Source organism: Schistocerca piceifrons, unplaced genomic scaffold, assembly GCF_021461385.2.
Source record: "Schistocerca piceifrons isolate TAMUIC-IGC-003096 unplaced genomic scaffold, iqSchPice1.1 HiC_scaffold_936, whole genome shotgun sequence".
NCBI classification, from domain to species: Eukaryota; Metazoa; Arthropoda; class Insecta; order Orthoptera; family Acrididae; genus Schistocerca; species Schistocerca piceifrons.
The window spans coordinates 1,826,000-1,850,031 of NW_025729208.1; the positions used below are offsets into that span (position 1 = coordinate 1,826,000).

Sequence of the window (24,032 nt, forward strand, 5' to 3'; positions counted from 1 at the left end):
AACCTCATTGAAAATTAAAATATAGGAAAGGGTAATGATTTAATGGCCTGGAGTGCACACAGACATTGGCCAATGATGCTATTGCTGCTGCCCCTCCAGTAGACATCATGCAGAATACATGCTTGAAAATATCTTGGTTATTTGTGTTTTTCAGTTATTCGTGCATCTTGTCCCCTACATTACCCTGAATAACAGAGAGTATACTGTACTATAAATGTAAGACAATGTCTGTAAAAAAGACAGAGAACTGTAAAGAGAGCTGTCATTGATGTCACTAAGTGGAAATTTTGCCAAAGTCTTCTTGCAGTTCCTGATGATCATCCGACGACATTACTTTCCTGTATACAACAGTATTGTCAGTGATCATTGTTATAGTCCCTACTGATGATATCTGATAAATTGTTTATGTACATTGAAAACATTAGATGTCCTATTGTGCTTCCTTGTCACACCTGATGTTACTTTAGTTTCTGTGGAACATTGCCATGCAGTATGATGTACTGGGTTCTATTAGTCAAATATTCCTCAAGCCAATCGCATATTTGCGGAGAGCTCTGTATGATTATGTATTGGTTAGTGGTTGCTGTTGTACAGTGTTGAATGCCTTAGGAAATCTAGTAAGACCGAGCTGCCTGTTAACCTGCCTCTGTTACTTGCAAGAGGTGTGTGGATAAAGCAAGCTGTGTTTCACATAAGTAGATTTTGTTTTCTGAGCCTATGCTGATTCCTGGAGACAAGCTTGTTTTCCTCCAGGAACAATGAGTGTCTGAATTTATATATGCTCTGAGATCCTTCAGCAGGCAGACATCAGTGACCTGCACTCTTTTGCCAGTGACTATTTCTAAATCTGAGCTAGAAAATGAATTAATTCTGTACCATATCCAGTGTAACATGTACCTGGAATTCCACCAGAACTTGATGCCATATATACACTGAGTAATCGTAATTATTTTTAGTACTGGGGCTGCTAATACTGATATCACTCAGTTGTGAGTCTGTAACGAGGCCAAACATTGGTACAGTAGTATCCTATGTTGCGAATATTTTGGAAAAGCGGAGCTCAAAACTTATGCTTCACCTCCTTTCTTCAGTTTCAATACCAGAAAGATTCATGAGAGAGAAAATGGAAGATTTAGATCCCTTTGTTGACTTTATGTATGACCAGAACTTCTTAGGATTCTGTTATAAACCTTTCATCAGGACCTGAGTGTTACAGTTATTGTTAACATTACGCATGGCCCTTTTCACAGTTACATGAGTTGCTATTAAAATTTGTATCTGTATGAACTCATTGCTAGTGGTCGCCATCGTCGTCTTTGTCACTTCTGTATTCACAACATTTGCTGAATGAGACCATTACGTCACAGTGAGCCTATGCCATCTTTTATTACTTTACGTATAACGTACTTACACAAACTGCAATTTGTAATGTCCTTCAACTTAAACCACAATTTTTCTGCATTGGACAGAGCTAAATGAAATATTCTCAGGTCATCCATTAATTAACTTGACAATGACACACATCAGTTTTTCCTAACACACATACTCATGTAACATTGTGTGCACACTCACTGCAATACCTCCTTCCTTTATCTTATGGTTCCAGCTCTTACCTAACCATCACATTGTGACAAAAATGACAGTGTCAGTTGCAATAGGGGCAGTTTTAATGCCTTCAACCATATGCGTGAGACTATGCAATTTGACAGCTGTCATGACCTTGTGCATGGTTTTGGTGAAAAAGCAAATTATGGCAAATAATCCACAGCCAGGAGATTGTAATAAAGAAAATCTGCAGCTTTTTGATCTGCGTGGAAAGTGTGTCCAAAATGAAGCTACAGCCACTTATAAATAAATATGATGCTGAAGAGTCCTGGGTGATGGCCAAATGATGGAAGGAGTAAATGTAACCACTGAATATATAGGTGTTCAGTGGTAAACAGATACGTAAACAAGTATCTAATCTTTTGGAAAAGACATATGTCTTTTCATGGAGCAGAGTAATGCCCAGTGCTAGCAATACACAGCCCAATTAGATCCAAGAAAATAGAGGATTGGAGAGAATAAGTTGAGGGCTTAAATTGAGGAGCTACATAGGAGAAAGAGAGAAACAGTTAACATTTGCACAGCCTGTCGTTTAAATCTATTAAAATTACTGTGTTGTATGTATATATTTTAATACCTAGCTGGAGTTTCACAAAGGGATGAATAATTTTGTTCTGCAGCATGATCAGTAGACCTAAGAGTTTTAAGTTCAAAAAGAATGTACAAGAGACAAGAAAAGAATGCTAAAAGAGTAGGTGCTACTCTGAAAAAGAAGCAACAAAATCAAAAGTTGGGAGTATTTATTTAATGTTTTCTTTGCACAAGTCATTTACAACCATTCAGATAGAAAAAAAAAAGGTGTAGGTCCTAAAAATCCCATGTCTTATCAATAAGTTTTCATTATGTTTCATAATTGGATTTGGTGCTGATATGTATATAGTAGTATCTTCCAATTTTTTTTATTTTATTTTTTTATTTTGGTCATCAGTTTACTGACTGGTTTGGTGCGGCCCGCCACGAATTCCTTTCATGTGCTTACCTCTTCATCTCAGAGGAGTAGCACTTGCAACCTACGTCCTCAATTATTTGCTTGACGTATTCCAATCTCTGTCTTCCTCTACAGTTTTTGCCCTCTACAGCTCCCTCTAGTACCATGGAAGTCATTCCCTCATGTCTTAGCAGATGTCCTATCATCCTGTCCCTTCTCCTTATCAGTGTTTTCCACATATTCCTTTCCTCTCCGATTCTGTGTAGAACCACCTCACTCCTTACCTTATCAGTCCACCTAATTTTCAACATTCGTCTATAGCACCACATCTCAAATGCTTCGATTCTCTTGTGTTCCGGTTTTCCCACAGTCCATGTTTCACTACCCTACAGTGCTGTACTCCAGACGTACATCCTCAGAAATTCCTTCCTCAAATTAAGGCCGGTATTTGATATTAGTAGACTTCTCTTGGCCAGAAATGCCTTTTTTGCCATAGCGAGTCTGCTTTTGATGTCCTCCTTGCTCCGTCCGTCATTGGTTATTTTACTGCCTAGGTAGCAGAATTCTTTAACTTCTTTGACCTCGTGACCATCAATCCTGATGTTAAGTTTCTCGCTGTTCTCATCATTTCTACTACTTCTCATTACCTTCATCTTTCTCCGATTTACTCTCAAACCATACTGTGTACTCATTAGATTGTTCATTCCGTTCAGCAGATCATTTAATTCTTCTTCACTTTCACTCAGGATAGCAATGTCATCAGCGAATCGTATCATTGATATCCTTTCACCTTGTATTTTAATTCCACTCCTGAACCTTTCTTTGATTTCCATCATTGCTTCCTCGATGTACAGATTGAAGAGTAGGGGCGAAAGGCTACAGCCTTGTCTCACACCCTTCTTAATACGAGCACTTAGTTCTTCATCGTCCACTCTTATTATTCCCTCTTGGTTGTTGTACATATTGTATATGACCCGTCTCTCCCTATAGCTTACCCCTACTTTTTTCAGAATCTCGAACATCTTGCACCATTTTATATTGTCGAACACTTTTTCTAGGTCATCAAATCCTATGAAAGTGTCTTGATTTTTCTTTAGCCTTGCTTCCATTATTAGCCGTAACGTCAGAATTGCCTCTCTCGTCCCTTTACTTTTCCTAAAGCCAAACTGATCGTCACCTAGCGCATTCTCAATTTTCTTTTCCATTCTTTTGTATATTATTCTTGTAAGCAGCTTCAATGCATGAGCTGTTAAGCTGATTGTGCGATAATTCTCGCACTTTTCAGCTCTTGCCGTCTTCGGAATTGTGTGGATGATGCTTTTCCGAAAGTCAGATGGTATATCGCCAGACTCATATATTCTACACACCAACGTGAATAGTCGTTTTGTTGCCACTTCCCCCAATGATTTTAGAAATTCTGATGGAATGTTATCTATCCCTTCTGGCTTGTTTGACCGTAAGTCCTCCAAAGCTCTTTTAAATTCCGATTCTAATACTGGATCCCCTATTTCTTCTAAATCGACTCCTGTTTCTTCTTCTATCACATCAGACAAATCTTCACCCTCATAGAGGCTTTCAATGTATTCTTTCCACCTATCTGCTCTCTCCTCTGCATTTAACAGTGGAATTCCCGTTGCACTCTTAATGTTACCACCGTTGCTTTTAATGTCACCAAAGGTTGTTTTGACTTTCCTGTATGCTGAGTCTGTCCTTCCGACAATCATATCTTTTTCGATGTCTTCACATTTTTCCTGCAGCCATTTCGTCTTAGCTTCCCTGCACTCCTATTTATTTCATTCCTCAGCGACTTGTATTTCTGTATTCCTGATTTTCCCGGAACATGTTTGTACTTCCTCCTTTCGTCAGTCAACTGAGGTATTTCTTCTGTTACCCATGGTTTCTTCGCAGCTACCTTCTTTGTACCTATATTTTCCTTCCCAACTTCTGTGATGGCCCTTTTTAGAGATGTCCATTCCTCTTCAACTGTACTGCCTACTGCGCTATTCCTTATTGCTGTATCTATAGCGTTAGAGAACTTCAAACGTTTCTCGTCATTCCTTAGTACTTCCGTATCCCACTTCTTTGCGTATTGATTCTTCCTGACTAATGTCTTGAACTTCAACCTACTCTTCATCACTACTATATTGTGATCTGAGTCTATATCTGCTCCTGGGTACGCCTTACAATCCAGTACCTGATTTCGTAATCTCTGTCTGACCATGATGTAATCTAATTGAAATCTTCCCGTATCTCCCGGCCTTTTCCAAGTATACCTCCTCCTCTTGTGATTCTTAAACAGGGTATTCGCTATTACTAGCTGAAACTTGTTACAGAACTCAATTAGTCTTTCTCCTCTTTCATTCCTTGTCCCAAGCCCATATTCTCCTGTAACCTTTTCTTCTACTCCTTCCCCTACAACTGCAGTCCAGTCGCCCATGACTATTAGATTTTCGTCCCCCTTTACATACTGCATTACCCTTTCAATATCCTCATACACTTTCTCTATCTGTTCATCTTCAGCTTGCGACGTCGGCATGTATACCTGAACTATCGTTGTCGGTGTTGGTCTGCTGTCGATTCTGATTAGAACAACCCGGTCACTGAACTGTTCACAGTAACACACCCTCTGCCCTACCTTCCTATTCATAACGAATCCTACACCTGTTATACCATTTTCTGCTGCTGTTGATATTACCCGATACTCATCTGACCAGAAATCATTGTCTTCCTTCCACTTCACTTCACTGACCCTACTATATCTAGATTGAGCCTTTGCATTTCCCTTTTCAGATTTTCTAGTTTCTCTACCACGTTCAAGCTTCTGACATTCCACACCCCGACTCATAGAACTTTATCCTTTCGTTGATTATTCAATCTTTTTCTCATGGTAACCTCCCCCTTGGCAGTCCCCTCCCGGAGATCCGAATGGGGCACTATTCCGGAATATTTTGCCAGTGGAGAGATCATCATGACACTTCTTCAAATACAGGCCACATGTCCTGTGGATACAAGTTATGTGTCTTTAATGCAGTGGTTTCCATTGCCTTCTGCATCCTCATGTCGTTGATCATTGCTGATTCTTCCGCCTTTAGGGGCAATTTCCCACCCCTAGGACAAGAGAGTGCCCTGAACCTCCATCCGCTCCTCCGCCCTCTTTGACAAGGCTGTTGGCAGAATGAGGCTGACTTCTTATGCCGGAAGTCTTTGGCCCCCACTGCTGATTATTTATCAAAATTTAGGCAGTGGCGGGGATCGAACCCGGGACCGAAGATGTTTTTGATTATGAATCAAAGACGCTACCCCTAGACCACGGGTAACAACTATAGTATATGCTCTTATTTGCCCAACACCTTCATTGCCAATCAATTAGTAAATCTGTCGGATTTAAAGATTGAATAATTTCATGAAATTACTGTGTGACACATCTTTTTGTTTCAGCTATTTTTCCACCTACAGCGTGAACGTGTGTTCACCGAACCAAGAGCGCGCTTTTATTCAGCTGAGATAGCAGCTGCTCTTGGGTACCTCCACTCACGTGGGATTGTGTATCGTGACCTTAAGCCAGAGAACTTGTTACTGGATGCTGAGGGCCATGTTGTACTTACAGATTTTGGGCTGTCTAAAGAAGGGTTACTGCCTACTGAAACTACCAACACTTTTTGTGGAACACCAGAATATCTTGCACCAGAAGTTCTACGGAAAGAGGTAATTTACTCACAAATCAGCCTTCATTTTGTGAAGTCAACTGCCGATACATAATTATGTTAATTGTTTGCAGGAACTGCATAACAACAAAAGATGTTTTAAATAAGATTTATGTAATATTGGTCGGAATGCAGTTTATACTTAATCGTGCAACTGAATGCAAAAGCAGTTTTTACACTTCTGCGTAATAATTGATCTATTTAGTTTCTCGGCTTTGATAAAATTAAAAACAGAAAGAAGTTGTATGTGAATGGAGACCATTATAAATATTTTACAAAAGGTAAAATCAGCTTTAATGTGTTTCCAATTAGTACAGAAGATGGGAACTTCATTGTCAGAAGTGTATGGCAGAAACATGGCCAGAACATGAAAAGGAATGTTGATACACATAGCATTCAGAAAATTGACAGCAAAAAAAAACAGTAATGAAAGGTTGTGAAAGTCATTGAATCTTTCCTATATAGTCAGATAGGAGTGGAAAAGTGTACTCTTAAAACTTGAGGAACTATTCATAAACTCTTGACAGGAAATTATTATATTGTAGAGATTAAAATAAATCATACATAAGTTCTATTCTCAAAGATATAGAAAGCCAAATACAAGGAGCAATTTCCAAGCAAGGATAGTGTGCCTGGATCGCCAATGAAGGAGAAAACTAAATGAAACTGGAATATCCATTGGTTTCATAGGTCTTGAAAAGTACCAAACACCCAATTATTTGAAGTTTTACCTGAATGTGAACCAGTTATTACTGGTTTTTCCATTTTATCCTCACTCCAGTTAGAGTATTTTATACTAGACTTATTTCACTTTTATTTATAAAATATTTTTTGTGGTCGTTGGTGGTTTTTGCTTCTTCTGATCATATTCTGTAAACCATTGCTTCTTCCAACATTGTTAATGAAGGCTGAGGTCAAAAGACATAGTAAACAGTTATAAACATAAATACCGCTGATTGTGGAACACTTGAGACTACAGTTCTAGTTCTCTTGTGAAGTTTTACAAAGTGAGGTTGTAATGGTACTTGAATTATGTAACCATTACGGCACCTCACCTCAACCTCTCGATACCAACAATATTCTACTGTGTTTCTGTAAAATAGTTAACATATTTCTATGACAACATTCAGATTTGATTTCATTAATGTAGAGGTACTCCGATACATCGATATGTATATATTGCAATGATATTATTCTTATGTGTATTCTTTCTTTTGTCACTATCATCTTTGACATACTTGTAACTCTGTTTTTTGGGCGCGTAAGCAGTTATTAGAGAGTCAAGCTTTGGTCGTCATGTTAAAAAGACGGAAATTGTAGTCAGTTTATGAAATGTGAACTTTAATAGTGAGGAAGATATTTTCAAGTATGTTTTATATTGTGAAGTGATGTTTTGAAACGAGTTACGTGATATTGCAACAAAAGTAGTAAAAAAGAAGTGTAACTTAAATTCGAGGTGCTGATTACTTTTTTACATCACCATCATCCTAGCTTGCAAAAGTTTAATCTTCAAGAATGGTTTATGTAACACATCTATAAAACTTTTGAATATCGCAGAACAACACCTAGGCCTCTTTGCATCCGAGCTTGGAATCATCACTACCTAGATTTTCGACGATTGAGCAATGAGTTCACAACGAGACCAGCGTGGGAAACACGAAAAGATGAGTGCCTAGTTTATCCATTATTTCAAGAAATGACTTTATTAACTGTGCTCTAATGACACCTATCCCATAATATAACTTTGTTGTTGCCCGAAAATGCAATATTTAGCAGTGTGAGCAACACTATAATCATAATTAATTTTTGACCTTTGTTGTGGTAGGGTGTTAGAAGGTGATGTGGAAATAACATCAATGCAGTGTAAAAAGTGTGATTCCAAGAAAGACAAATTTGCCTAGAGTAAACGTGAAATAAAGTTTCTTCCATTTTCTGCCTTGGCTAACAACGAAGAGGAAAGCTTTTGGTTGCAGAATATGTAGACATGAAGTAAAAAACACCAATGATGACAGGAGATGCATTGTAAATAAAATCAAAGCTCGTTTGGTGTAAAATACTCTTTAATTGCTGTAAGATTAAGATTTTTTAAAATTTGGGTCATCAGTCTTCTGACTGGTTTGATGTGGCCCGCCACGAATTCCTCTCCTGTGCCAACTTCAGAGTAGCACTTGCACCTACGTCCTCAATTATTTGCTGGATGTATTCCAGTCTCTGTCTTCCTCTACAGTTTTTGCCCTCTACAGCTCCCTCTACTACCATGGAAGTCATTCTGTCGTATCTTAACAGATGTCCTATCAGAATGAGATTTTGACTCTGCAGCGGAGTGTGCGTTGATATGAGACTTCCTGGCAGATTAAAACTGTGTGCCGGACCGAGACTCGAACTCGGGACCTTTGCCTTTTGCGGGCAAGTGCTCCACCAACTGAGCTACCCAAGCACGACTCACGCCCCGTCCTCACAGCTTTACTTCTGCCAGTACCTCGTCTCCTACCTTCCAAACTTTACAGGAGCTCTCCTGCGAACCTTGCAGAACTGGCACTCCTGAAAGAAAAGATATTGCGGAGACATGGCTTAGCCACTGCCTAGGGGATGTTTCCAGAATGATATTTTGACTCTGCAGCAGAGTGTGCACTGATATGAAACTTCCTGGCAGATTAAAACTTTGTGCCGGACCGAGACTCGAACTCGGGACCTTTGTCCTATCATTTTCCACATATTCCTTTCCTCTCCAATTCTGCGCAGAACCTCCTCATTCCTTATCTTATCAGTCCACCTAATTTTCAACATTTATCTGTAGCACCACATCTCAAATGATTCGATTCTCTTCTGTTCCGGTTTTCCCACAGTCCGTGTTGCACTATCCTACAACGCTGTACTCCAGGCGTACATTCTCAAAAATTTCCTCCTCAAATGAAGGCCTATAAGTATCTCGCTTTATCATTTCTGCTGCTTCTCATTACTTTCATCTTTCTTTGATTAGCTCTCAGTCCATATTCTGTACTCATTAGACTTTTCATTCTATTCCTCACATCATGTAATTCTTCTTCACTATCACACGATTAGCAATGTCATCAGCAAATCTAATCATTGATATCCTTTCACCTTGAATTTTAATTTCACTCCTAAACCTTTCTTTATAGCTTCTTTGATGTACAGATTGAACAGTAGGGACGAAAGGCTACATACCTAGCTTACATCGTTTTTAATCTGAGCACTTCGTTCTTGGTTATACACTCTTCTTATTCCCTCTTGGCTCTCATAAATATTGTTTATTAACCATCTGTATCTATAGCTTACCCCTATTTTCCTCAGAATTTCAGACATCTTGCAGCATTTTACGTTGCTGAACACTTTTCCCAGGTCGACAATTCCTATGAATGTATCTTGATTTTTCTTTAGTCTTGCTTCCATTATCAACCGCAATGTCAGAATTGCCTCTCATGTGTGTTTACCTTTCCTAAAGCCAAACTGATCGTCATCTAGACATCCTCAATTTCCTTATCCATTCTTCTGTATATTATTCTTATCAGCAGCTTGGATTGAAATGTAAAAGCCAATACTGGGTTATGACAGCTGCTGCAGAAGACAGGAATGCAAACAAACAGTCATATAATAAGTCCTATACTTATTGCAGCAGTGTTCAATCCAGTACAATTTGTAAAATATGGAAGAGTGAGAAGATTAGTATGAAAACATGCAAAAGTTATCTCTACACCTTCTTACTTGCAAGTGATCAGAATGTGGTTACCTCTTATTAAAATTTATAAATTATATTATATGAGAAATTGGTGGAAAAATATACCAAATGTAGTTAAAAAATAAATGTTTGGAAAATGGAATGTTTGCTGAAGCTCTGAAATTGGAAAATAGTTCTGCTAAAGAATGTAAGCAATAAACATTATTTGGAAACAACATCTAAAGCTGCAGTGTGTGAATGAAATGTATAAAATAAAAAAATAACACAAAATGAGAAACGCAGCAAAATTCTCAATGTTTTACTCTGTCTTTGTGCCACAAACATTAATACAAAACTCAATACATACTTAATGATTGTGAAGTTGTGTGTGATTAAAATAGCTTGTTCATTTGAAGTTCAGCTTGGAAGATGGGATATGCCATCAGTGCAACGGTAATATCAGTGACAAACCATTTTTCCCACCCTCACTACCAGTAGTTCAGTTGAAATAGTTGCACATTTTGGCCATTTTGCCAGTGAGCAGTCATACTTTTGTCATGTAATAGCATCGTGTGTGTGTGTGTGTGTGTGTGTGTGTGTGTGTGTGTGTGTGTGTGTGTGTGTGTGTGAGAGAGAGAGAGAGAGAGAGAGAGAGAGAGAGAGAGAGAGAGAGAGAGAGAGAGAGAAACAATAACTGAAATATTAGAACACAGGCTGAAGTATTGGAAGCATGACAAAGTATACATACTAGAATCAGTGGTGTGAAACTAGTTCATGAGAATGCCTACATTTCCACCTTGTACCACTTGTACCACAACCTGGTACTTACAGTGAACTTTAGTGAGAAAAGTTTAGTGCAAAATTGTTGTCTATTATTGATGTGAATCAATGCAACAAATGAATAAAGGTTTTTCAGAAACAACTACAAGCTGTCTTCTTTTATGATGATTCAGTTTTTATTTTACCTGACCAATTTCAAATCTCCTGGCGACTCATCATCAGATGGTACAACAGTATTTAATAATTGATTGTAGCATTTTGGGGTCACTGTGTGCTAATAACTCAACAAAACTGTCACCACAATGCTTCAATCGGATAGTAACAACTGTTGCATCATCTGATGAGTCAGTATGCAGCTTGAAACTGGTTGTGGCAAAATGAAAATTGAACCATTGTGAAAGCAGACTGGTTACAATTATTTTGAAAAAGTTTTGAAGTTTAGTAGTTGAATAACACACACAGCATTGCACTTACCAATAGAGACAACCGCAGTGTACAAGTTGTCTTTCATAATGCCATGAAATGTGAAATATTCTCCCCAAAATGGTCCTTAATATCCTAGCATATAATATCATTCCTGCTGTGATAATCTGCATTCCATGGGGGGTCATATCCATGTGAAAGACCTATCCATATATCCACACAGCACATCCTGTTACTTCTGTTACTAATATATGATCTTACCCCATCAGAGGGAGAGGAACTGTGGAAGCAATAAAGTAATACATCAGTTCTGCTACTATTGTGGTATGTTGTTTTATATTATCATAAGCACTAGCCAGCTACTACAAAGGCAGACAGAATTAAACATGCTGGCTCGTCAGAACAGTTAATGTTCCAAAGATTGTAATGTGTGTGCTCGATGTGACTTATTGACGCCACACAGCCCCCACACCCCTTGTACGCCCCCCCCCCCCCCCCCACAGTACGGAGTACAGCCTATGAGCCCTGAGGGGGAGGGGGGGGCGTATGGGTGTCAGCATCGGTGGCAGGCACACAACCGGAAGTTCCATCTCCATTGGGTTGGCGTGTGACGGTGCGGCGGGCGGCCGCTGGTCCAACTCATAATCCGAAAACCAGTGGGGGGGAGGAGGGGTGGGGGGGGGGGGAGATGATGCGTCGGCCAACTCGGGAGTAGTGGTATGGGAGAGGGGGCAGCGTGTGAGCATGCCTTCCCTGAATGCATATTGAGCCGTCCGAAGAAATGAAAGCTCGAACACATGATGGGTCGCACTCTTCTGGGAGGGACAAGCTGTGCACTATCTTGACGCTGACGTCCTCGATGACGGTCGGGTCTGTGCTGTCGGTGAGCAGTACAAGCACACGATTACCTAACACCATTCTCGACACGTCGTCGACGTGGTCAGGTGGTACGTTGCAGCACAAAACGAAGGATGGGGCATCTGCGTCTATACTACCAGAATTGTCTTCAAAACCTGTGAATGGGGATGATGATGACATGTCTGGGGAACTCGCGAACTGCTGTGGTGAATCGTTGAACAGAGAAAACCCAACCGTAGGTTGAACAGACTCATTAGCGGGTTCATCAAAAGAACAGTGCCCGAGCAGTCCGACTGGGACAGCAAAGGGTTGTCGGAATCTACGAAGGCAGGCTTGAGCCTGTGTAGAGAAAGGGTTTGCTGACGATCTTTTATAATAATGTCGAACGTCGTCTCGTCCCTCTGGAGTACTTCGAAGGGGCCGAGGTAAGGGGGTTGTAGGGGTTGTCTGACAGAGTTGTCCCTGAGCATGACCTGTGAGCAAGAGCTGAGTGCGGGCGGCACGTAAGTGTCGGGTGGGGAATGGCTGACAGGCGGGTGTAGCCAGGTGTTTCTAAAGTATGCATGCATCCTTCCGATAAAGTCTGTGAAGGAGGGGGAATCCCCGGGATCTTTGGGGAGAATTAGTTCCCCAGATAAAACTGGGTTTCCGCCAAAAACAAATTCGGAAATCGTCCCATGTAAATCCGGTTTAAATGTAGAACGTAGGCCCAGCAACACCCAAAAAAGTGCCTCGGATTGGAGACAGTCGTGGCACCTGAGTGCAGTTTTAAGGGTGTGGTGCCATCATTCCACCAACCCGTTGCTTTGCGGGTGGTAGGCTGTCGTATGGATCTTTTTAATACCGGAAAGATTACAGAGAATTGTAAAAAGTGCAGATTCGATCTGTCGACCCTGGTCGGTTGTGATGGTGGATGGACAGCTGACTGAACCTAGTGATCCAAGAAGAAACGAATTCTTTGGCCGCAGACATTTATACGTATATTATGATCCATATCCAGTATCCCATATTGGTGACCCAGAAGAAAAAGTTCTACGTATTCCACAACTTCCGCACTAGTCATATCAACAGGTTTCACGTACAACACCATGGCTACATTACTGAACATTCTTTACGAAGATTTGGAGGCCCAGCCCTTACAACCAGGACAACTCAACCCTCTGCCATCGATTATTTCGCAGCTAACGGACAATGATCTATGATCTTCCACGAGGATAACCTCTACTTTAGAAACTCCACAATGACCGAGTGTTACACAGTTACCTCAAACAATGGACTCAGGCTTTGTTTCGCTGGATTATGCACAACAACGAGTGAAAACTGAAGTGGATGATTTACTAAATAGTGTGACGATCGATCACTCATACGAAGTGCAAAGGGACCGAAGTTCACACACGTGCTTTGATCCTCTACGCGCCATGACGTCGGTTATAGTAGTGCCATGTGCAACGCCGCCATTTCTGCAAAATTCACACGCTGTCAACTATTACCAAGCTACACTAGCCACACCTTCGTCACTAATCAGGAACAGACATTTTTTATGCATCCAGTTCACCAGAACAAACCACCGGATCGGCGGCCCAGTTTTACGACCACGTGGGTCCTACCATGAAGGGTGCGAGGCCATTGTGTGCAGAAAACTCTCATTGTTGCACTTTACGCTCCAAGCCAACACCCCCCCCCCCCCCCCAGGAGGCCTCGATTCCGACCACCATACAACCGTTCACTCCTTCAGCAGTACCGTCTGCGGCTGCCGGGCTGGCCTTAGACGTCATGTCCGAGATGGACAATGTCACTGCTAGTCCTGCAATTTCCAGACCAGTTTACAGGCCCTCATTACGCACCGCTCGCCTGTTCACTCCCATGGTACCGACCGTGCCTGCCGCATTGTGTCTTCAGAGACATTACAACCAGCCATTGTTGCGAACGTGTGTGCTAGTAACATTTCTGCTCCGGTGATGCCCGATCCCAAAATTAATTCTTGTGCAGGGAGACAGCAGGCCACCTCCACTCCATTCTACCCCAGCTACCGTGCTCTGGCACCCATTCTCCTCGTTCCGTTTCCGCCGCAATATGGGATTTAGTTCGCAAGTGTTCCGCCCTCGCGGGGAAGCTTGTGACCTGCGTCACTAACCTACTTTCAGAATACGACTCAGCGGTGCACCTCCGCCGGCAGAATGACGAGCAGAAACAACGCATTGCTCACACTTAACAATAAGCTTGCTGCAGCCCGCATCTCGTTGTTGAAACTACAATCCGCAGTTCCTTCACCGGATTGAACTTCATCACTGAGCATCAGTTCGAACACTCATCAGGTTAGTTCAAAAACATTCATTGCGTGTGACGATTCGTGTTCAGTGACCTCCGCACCACCCAAGTGCCAACTACGCGCTTTGCATCATGTTTCAAACAGTGTCTCGCTCCCGCAGCACGAGCAAGCCCACTATGCAGCCAGCCGCGCTGCTTGTTAATAAACATTCCCCCTCTCCCACGTGCCAGCGAAGCAACTCGGCGGCCATCGCTGTCCCTGACGCGACGTCAGCACCTCTCTCGCCTGTGCCAGTTACGCAAGGTAAAGTTAACAACAGACAGTCGCTGCGTGCCCCCCTCTGCTCCATGCTGTGCGTGCAGTCGACCTCTACAAACAAGCGCATGCCGCACTTGCGTAATAGGCATGTGACTTTCTTGCTGCCTTTTCCCACTCGCGCTAACGGCTATGCCTCATCGCACTCCACTCGTCCCAAAACTCAATGTCAGAACGTTACTCAGCCTCGTGTGCGGTTCTCAGTCTCTTCTGTCACTGACGGAATGACACACAAGATAATTACCACTGCCTATTAGACACAAGGTTAGACGCCTCAACCCCATTAAGTGGCGCGCAGCCCAGCAGCAAATTAATGACCTTCTGGAGGCAGGCATCCTACAGCTATCAGACAGCAATTGGTCTTCACCAATTCACCTCGGCACCAAACACGACGGTTCTTTTCGAATGTGAGGTGATTACAGACGTTTAAAGGCTTGCACTGTCATGGAAAATTACCCCGTGCCAAACATAAACGATTTCACTCATATGTTATCGGGCACCACAATCTTCAGTGTGATTGACTGCAAACGTGCTTATCACCAGATTCCCGTAGTGCCAGAAGACATTCCAAAGACTGCGACCATCACACCGCTCGGTTTGTTCCAGTACAACTTCATGCCATTCAGTTTAAAGAATACAGCACAAACGTGGCAATATTTCATTGACTCAATCTTACAATGATTAAAGTTCTGCTTCGCATACCTGGATGACATCCTCCTTTTCAGCAAATCAACTGGAGACCATGAAGAGCATGTATCCCAGTTCCTCCAGACGTTGGCATCCAACAGTGTCGAAGTCAACAAAGAAAAATTCCATTTGCGTCAGTCTTCTGTGACATTTCTGGGTTACACTGTCTCTGCACACAGAATACAGCTTCCCAAATCCCGCGTGCAGGCTATCACATCGGAGTCACCAATATGGGATACTGGATACGGATTGTAATATACGTAATAAATAGTTCTCAAGTTTTCTATATAGACATATATTTTACCGTAAAGACTGATACACATGAACAGTGCGTCAAGTACAAAGGCAGACTGAATTAAACAAGGTGGCTCGTCAGAGCAGCTAATGTTCCAGAGATTGTAATTTGTGTGGTCGATGTGACCTATCAACGCCACAATATAAAGGGAGTTAGTTGATCATCCAGTGCCAGAGCAGAATGAATAGGAGGGTCGCAAGGATTAAAATAAATGCAGATTTTTTAACATCTGCAGTATCATGCAATTGTTTGTACTGTACTGCTGTATTTAGTAGGTGGACCTATGTTCTACTACTTTTATGCATTTAGTTTGACAAGTGGCATGTAATCGTGTTTACCTTTCAAGATCATCTTGCAGTGTGTAGTCAATGCCAGCAGGGATGTTAGAAAGTAATTGTTTGTGCATTTTTAGAAATTAAGGACAATAAGAGAAGAAAATAAGTAATTGACAACACTGAAAGAGTAAAATATTCTCTCTTTAACATGTAAGTTGTTCAGAAACACTTGAAATTTTGTAACAAATAGGAAGCCCACTTATCTAGTAGCTAAACATGAATATTTTTTGTGCCATTAATTGTAAAAAAAAAAGTATAAATGAAGTATACAATTTTCATAGACTGATCCCTACCTAGATAGTTATTTTTACTGTGTTTGCTTGTTGCATAAATACAGAAATAAGAGTTCACAAAAGTTGGTTAGGCCAAATAGTTAAATGTTTACCAAATGACCACCATTAAAAATTTCATGATAAATTCAATGGATAATTTTTTTGGCAAATATAGTGGGAAAAATCTGGTAGAATGTAAATAATTTAGGACCAAAGGAGACCACTCAATTAGTAGCAGGCTCTTTGAGTCTCGACAGGCACAGACAAAAGTAAGAGAAAACTTGTTAGATTTCGAAATCAGATCTTTCTCGAGCACACAATGAGTGACACACACACACACACACACACACACACACACACACACACACACACACACGTGTGTGCGTGCAAACAAACAATAACTTCATGATTGTTGTTCAGCAGGTGGGCTGGGTGAGGTAGAGGGAGAGAGCCAGGGGCCAGGAAGAGGGGGTGGGGATGGGTAACTAGTGGCTTGGAAGGAGGCAGCCAGTTTGCTGGCTAAAATTGTGGGAAGGAGGGATGATGGGTGTATAGGCTAGGCATGTGATGTGCGGGTGCCAGAACTGGGGGGGAATGGCACAAAGTGACGATGTGGAAATGTGAATTGGGCAGGGTTGATTTGACAGAGGAAGGGGAAACTGATTGGTGATGGTTAAGGGGACAGTGGTTTAATGGAGATTGAGATCAGGAGGGTTACAGGAGCAAAGGATGCGTTGCAATGATAATTCCCATCTGAATAGATCAGGAAAGTTGGTGGTGAAGAGAGGGTTCCAGATGGTCTGGGATGTGATGCAGCCATTGATATCAAGCATATTCCACTCGGCTGCATGTTGTGCCACTGGGTGGCCAACTTTGTTCTTGGCCACAGTGTGGCAGAGGTCAGTCATTCTGTTAGACAATTGTGTAGTTGTCACACCAACATAAAAAGTTGTACAGTGATTGTAGCAGATTGGTATATTACTTGGCTACTTCCAAGGTGACCCTGCATTTGATGGGATAGGATAAGCCTGTGATCAGACTGGAGTAGGGAATGCTGGGTGAGTGGATAGGGTGGGTCTTCTATAGATATATGATCCCTGTGGCAAGGTGTTGGGAATGAGAGTGGTAAAGGGAAGGACTAGAGTGTTCTGTACATTGAGTGGGCGACTGAATATCGCTTTTGAAGAGGTGGGAATGAATTTGAGGTAGGATGTCCACCATTTCAGGGCCTGATAAATAATCAAAGCACAGTCGGAGGATATGGTTCAGTCGTTCCAATTGAAGATGATAATGGGGGTGCCCCTTTATAGCTAATTCTTGAGGGTGGTGGGAGGATTAGCACTGTATGATGATATGGCATGGGAAATCTGTTTGTGGACTGGGTTTGGCGGTCACTGTGTGTTAGTGAAGGCATCAAGAGACCAGTGTACTGAGCAAGGGAGTTTTCATCACTGCACGTATGCCTGCCACTGATGGTGAGGCTGTATGGGAGGGATGACAGTTGTCTAAATGGAGGCATTGTTGGTGTTTAGTGAGTGTAAAATGTACAGAATTGTGGATGGAGCCATCAAAGGTGGAGGACAATGCCCAGGAAGGTGGCACATTGGGTTGAGCAGCACCAGGTGAAGTGGATGGGAGACAAGGTTTTGAGGTTGTGGGGCAATGAGGATACAGGCCCTGAGTCCAGACCATAAAGATATCATCCATAAACCTGAAACAGACAAGGAGTTGTTTTGGGAGGTAGGAAGGCTTCCTCTTCCTGTTGATACCACTATTCAATCATTACCTTCCTCCCTCACTCAACCACCCGCTTTTGGAATTTACTTCCAGTTTAGCCTCACCAGCCTTCCCAGGTCCTTTGCTAAGTACACTAATCTTTCAGCAGGAGAAAGGACAGCCATACATTACCTCAAAACAGATCCTAATCTAATCATCCAGCCTATAGGCAAAGGCTCCACCACTGTCATGATGAATCATAGTGACTATCTGACAGAAAGCTTCTGTCAACTGTCTGACTCCTCCACTTACTGCCATAGGGTTTCCATCCCAGAAGTCCAACATAACCTTAAATCTCTTCTTCTTAGGTCCTTCCTAGGACCTCCTCTCTCTTGAATCCATCTCTCTCCTCCACCCCAAAAACACTCTGCACACCCATCAATCTGGGATGCCCCATTTTAGCTGGTTATTGTGCTCCCACTGAAAGAATTTCCTTTTTTGTCAACCAATAACTCCAACCAGTTGCCCGAAACCTAGCCTCTCACATCAAAGATACTAACCATTTCATTTACTGCCCCCCCCCTCCCCCCCACCTTTCCCACCACACACCACCATCCACTTTACCTCCTTGAGCCTTACTTGTCACTGTTGATGCCATCTCCCTGTATACCAACATACCTCACATCTACAGCTACATTTACCTGTACATACATACTCTGCAAGCCACCATATGGTGTGTGGCAAAGGGTACGTTGTACCACTACTAGTCATTCCGCTTCGTGTTCAACTTGCAATTAGAGCAAGGGAAAAATGACTGTCTACGTGCCTCCATTTGGACCCTAATTTCTCATATCTTATCATGATGGTCTTTATGTGAAAAGTATGTTGGCAGCAGTAGGATCATTCTTCAATCAGCTTCAAATGCTGGTTCTCTAAATTTTCTCAGTAGTGTTCCTCGAAAAGAATGTTGTCTTCCTTCCAGAGATTCCCATTTGAGATCCTTATGTATCTCTGCAACTTGCATGGTGTTTGAACTTACAGGTAACAAGTCCAGCAACCTGCCTCTGAATTGCTTCAATGTCTTCCTTTAATCTGACCTGGTACGGATCCCAAACACAGCAGTACTCAAGAACAGGTTGCGGGCATCCTATAAGCGGTCTCCTTTACAGGGAAGCACACTTTCCCAAAATTCTTCCACAATCATCACATGCTCATTCCATTCCATATCACTTTGCAACATTACACCCAGATATTTAAATGATACGACTGTCAAGATGGGCATTACTACTGCTGTAGGCAAACATTGCAGGTTAGTTTTTTCCTACTCATCCACATTAACTTACATTTTTGTAAATTTAGAGCCAGCTGTCATTCATCACAACTAGTTTGTCTAAGTCATCTTGTATCTTCCCAGAATTACTCAATGACGACGCATTCCTGTACACCACAGTGTTTTCAACAAACAGTCACAGGTTGCTGCCCATGCTGTCCATCATATCATTTATGTGCACAGAAAATAATAGCAGTCCTATCACACTTCGATAGGGCACTCCTGGCAATATCCTTGTCTCTGACTAACATTTGCCATTGAGGACAGCATACTGGGTTCTGTTACTGAAAAAGTCTTAGAGCCACTCCCATATTTTGGAACCTATTCCATATGCTCATACCTTCATTAATAGTGTGAAATGGGACATAGTGTCAAATGCTTTCTGAAAATATATAGATATGGAGTCTGCTATTGCCCTTCATTCATAGTTTCAGTCTACCATGTGATAAAAGGACAAGCTGAGTTTTGTAAGAGTGCTTCTTTCCAAAACCGTGCTGATTTGTGGATAGGCTCCTCAGTTAAGGGTATTGGTCTGTAATTTTTGCAGATCCATTCTTTTACCCTTCTTATGTAGAAGAGTTATCTGCACTTTTTTCCATTTGCTTGGGACTTCGCACTGGCGAGAGATTCATGATAAATGCAAGCTAAGTAAGGGACCAATGTCGTAGAGTAGTCTTTGTAAACTGAATTGGGATTCGATCTGGACCTCGCACCTTACTTCTGTTCAACACTTTCAGTTGTCTCTCTACATTAGGAATGCTTATTACTATGTCATCCATATGAAAGTCTGTTTGATGGTCAAATAACAGAAACACACTCCTAGCTTTCTTGACCGATTTATCAACTTTTGTAACTGCAGTTGCTATAATGATATTATGATTATTAATCCTAGTCTGTATACTGACCTTGTCGATATTGTACACCCTGTTTGTAGCTACAAGGTCTAAGATATTTCCAGTATATGTGTGCTGCTCAAGATAGTTTTCGGAATACTTGTTCAAAAGCACTTTGCAAGACTGTCTGTCTGTACCCTCTGCAATGAATCCATAGATGTCCCAGTATGTACTCAACTAGTTAAAGTCACGTCCAATTGCATGATCTGGATATTTACGCACTACTGCCTGTAGACTTTCTTTGAATGACTGTAAAACTATCACAGTGGAATCGGGTGGCCAGTAAAAACATTCAATAATGAACTTGGTTCCACCCAGACCTGTTACACATTACCAGATGACTTCACTGTCATACTCAACTTGGACCTCAATGGGTAAAAAAAAAAAATTGTTAACTGCAGTGAACACACCTCTTGTGCCATCTAATCTGTCTTTCTGATACATGTTCCATGAATCGCCAAATATCTAAAAGCTTTCCACTGCGTGTGTCAGCCATCTCTCAGTCCCAAGAATGATTTTGACAGTCAAAGTGTCTTTACTCTGATTGTGATCTGACTTCCCGTTCTGCATATGAGCTGCCCAGTGTTCATCAGAGTATCTCAGGGTGCCACATAGCCTAAAAAAAGTGGCTTCCTTTGTGTAGTGCACCCTAGCCTATCAAGGGTAGTCCTGCAAATTCCTATCTCTCAACACAGATCTATAAATCTGCAGCCAAGACTGTCACATAGTTGATGAAGCCTTTGGTTGAGACCCTTCACTTGGCTATGAACCAAAGGAACCTGACCAAGTCTGGCAACAATGCTGCAAATTGTGAGCTCTGCTTGCACTTCATATGTGAGGCCAGCAGTCTTCACCACTTCAGTCAGCCACCTGTATGAACTGAGGATAACCTCAGAACCCATGCGACAAGTGTTATTGGTCCCATTGCCAGCCCCTACTTTCAGACGACTCACCCTTCATGCATGATAGCCTCAGGCGAGGCCATCTCTACATCTTGGATGAGGCTCCCGGGCAGACATACCGACTGCACATTGGCCATATCACCATACAGCCCTAACGCTCCCACCACCCCCAAGAATCAGCTACAAAGGAGCACCCCTCTTATCACCCTGAACTGGAACAACTAAACAATATTCTTCACTGGGACTTCCACTATCTATCATGCCCTGAAATGAGGGACATCCTACCCAAGATCCTTCCCAACTATCCTGAAGTGTTATTCCATTGCCCACCCAACATACACAAAATTCTAGTCCTTACCTATGCCACTCCCACTTCCAACTCCTTGCGACAGGGATCATATCCCTGGAAAAGACGTGCCCAGTACATCCTACTCCAGTCTGGTCATAGGCTTATCCTCCACCTTCAGAGGCAGGGCCACCTGTGAAAGCAGCCACATAATATACCAACTCTGCTGCAGTCACTGCACCATTTTTTGTCTCAGTGACAACCAACTAACTCTCCACCAGAATGAATGACTATCTGTGTCTAAAAACAAAGTTGACCATCTGGTGGCACAACATGCTCGTTTTAATAGCTGCTTCACAACCCAGTTCATCTGGATTTCTCTCTCCAGCACCAGCTTTTGTGTATTACACTAATGGAGTTACCTTGCAACACTTCTTTTGCCCCTGTAACCCTCCTGGCCTGAATCTCCAGTAACCCTTAACACTCTGTTCCCACACCTCCCACTCAACAATTTGCCTTTCCTCTGTCCTATCGCCCCATCCCAATCCACATCTCCATGTCGGCATCTTCATTCGATGCTCGTCACTGCCTCCGCCATCATGCCTCATATACCTAGCTCGTACATCTGCCACTCCTCCCTCTCACATTCCTAGCCAGCAAACCATCTGCCTCCCTCTGAGTTGATGGGTACCCATCCTCAACCCCTCTTCCTGCCTGCCACCTCAATTTTAAAAGCAATCTACGGCATGGTACTCAATGTGAGTCTTGTAGCACCTGCAAAGGAGTTGGATGGGCATCTCATTGCTGCTATCATACTTATTGTATGAACCTGCTCTTGAATGTGCTGCTGTTTCTTGGACCTTCTCTACCTACTCTACCTCTTCTACTGATCCAACCTAATAAGGGTCGTTACACTGATGAGCAAAAGTAAAGAATGATTTGAGTAATAAAGTGCAGCAGCACTTAAATTAAATTTCGTGAGGATTCTTCCACTGAATTTGTCTGCAATATACTTATCTTAAAACAGTTTTATTGGGGTATTCCACATTTGGTTACTCCAGTTGTATACTCCTAGATTTCATCTGCAAGTGTGTTTGCTTCTCACTGTTTGTTATTTCAGTGTTGGAATTTTGTATAATAAATGAAAAAAAGTGATGACAGTTTTCTTTCCTATCAGGGCTATGATCGCAGTGTGGACTGGTGGTGTCTCGGGGCTGTATTGTATGAAATGTTGCATGGGTTACCCCCTTTCTACTCACGCAATACTCACGACATGTATGACCGCATTCTGAACAAACCACTGAAGTTAAGGACTGGGATTTCGGAAAGTGCAAAAGACATTCTTGCCAAGGTTTGTATGCATTGGTTAAAAAAAAAAAAAAAATTGCTTTTTGTAACAGAAATAATATCTTGAAGAAATCTCATTTCCTTGGCGGTGAGTGAAGAGGTAATTCAATGTTTAGTCCTCTGTAAGCAACATCTATCCCAGTACATGTACTACAAACAACTTAATACATTATCTTGTTGGCACTCTGTTTATGTACTACGGCAGTTCCACCAGATGTTCTATAAAATAATAATTTACCGTCTTTTTAAACTGCAACTACCAGTGACTGAAAGAGTATAAAAATAATTTACACTCATGCTTCATTCTAAAATTTTATTTATCCCTTGTAAATGGCCAGTTGTGCTAGATCCTCATTTAAAGGCATCTTGTTCTTTGCTTTCTTAAAATTCAATGATTTGTTTTACACTCTATTGGTGATAATGTTGGTGAATATCTTGTAAGTTATAGATAGGAGGCTGGTAAGTATGTCATTTCCTACCTTGTTTATTTAATTTCTTCTGAAGGACTTTCAGCCTGATGATTGTGTTTCTTTACAGCTTTGCATCTATTTTTGCTCTGTAACCTAAATAGAAAAAGATATTCATGAATATTGCATATAAAATAATTAAGTACAGTAGAGCGTCAATTATCTGTATGTCAGTCAACCGAATGACCACTCAACCAAACTGTTACTTGCTCGCACATGCCGCCTCCCCGCCCTCCTCTCCCCTCCCCAACAACACTGCCAAATTGCCAACAATCGTAACCATTTGTGCTCAGCTACAATCACTTGTCAACTTTGCCTGTCACCCCAGCATCTCATTAACTAGTTGTCCAGAAAATGAAGTTGGATATATATTGGCTGCTTGTGAAGCATTTAAGTGTTCAGGTACTGCCTTGCAGTGATGGTTTGAAGCTCAAGTTGAAAATGACTCATATCAGATATGGTCGTGAAAAAGTACATGACTTAGCTGCTAGTAAGTGGGTAGGCTTGCTTAGACAGTCCAAAATTAAGGACTTTTTTAAGCTTTGATTCTGTATGTATGTAGTTTACATGGAAAATGCATATGTGTTACATACATTTTGTTTACTAGGCTGTATTACGTACATTCCTACTGTGCTTGCCTTTGTAATAATAAGAGATTGTAGTTTTGATAAATATATGTAGTTTTTTATTGGTAAATAAAAGTATATCAATATAATAGAAGGAAACATTCCACGTGGGAAAAATTATATATAAAAACAAAGATGAGGTGACTTACCGAACGAAAGCGCTGGCAGGTCGATAGACACACAAACAAACACAAACATACGCACAAAATTCAAGCTTTCGCAACAAACCGTTGCCTCATCAGGAAAGAGGGAAGGAGAGGGGAAGACGAAAGGAAGTGGGTTTTAAGGGAGAGGGTAAGGAGTCATTCCAATCCCGGG

General features: G+C 41.7%; 1 protein-coding gene across 2 annotated transcripts in view; it reads left to right on the forward strand.

Annotated features, from left to right (window-relative positions):
- Nucleotides 1–24,032, forward strand: part of LOC124771310 (serine/threonine-protein kinase Sgk2-like) — a 102,949-nt gene that overhangs the window by 52,479 nt on the left and 26,438 nt on the right. For both annotated transcript variants that reach the window (XM_047249315.1, XM_047249316.1), the window contains exons 7-8: nt 5,972–6,238; nt 22,452–22,625. In XM_047249315.1, coding sequence (XP_047105271.1) covers nt 5,972–6,238; nt 22,452–22,625 — 441 coding nt within the window. The remainder of the gene's footprint in view (nt 1–5,971; nt 6,239–22,451; nt 22,626–24,032) is intronic.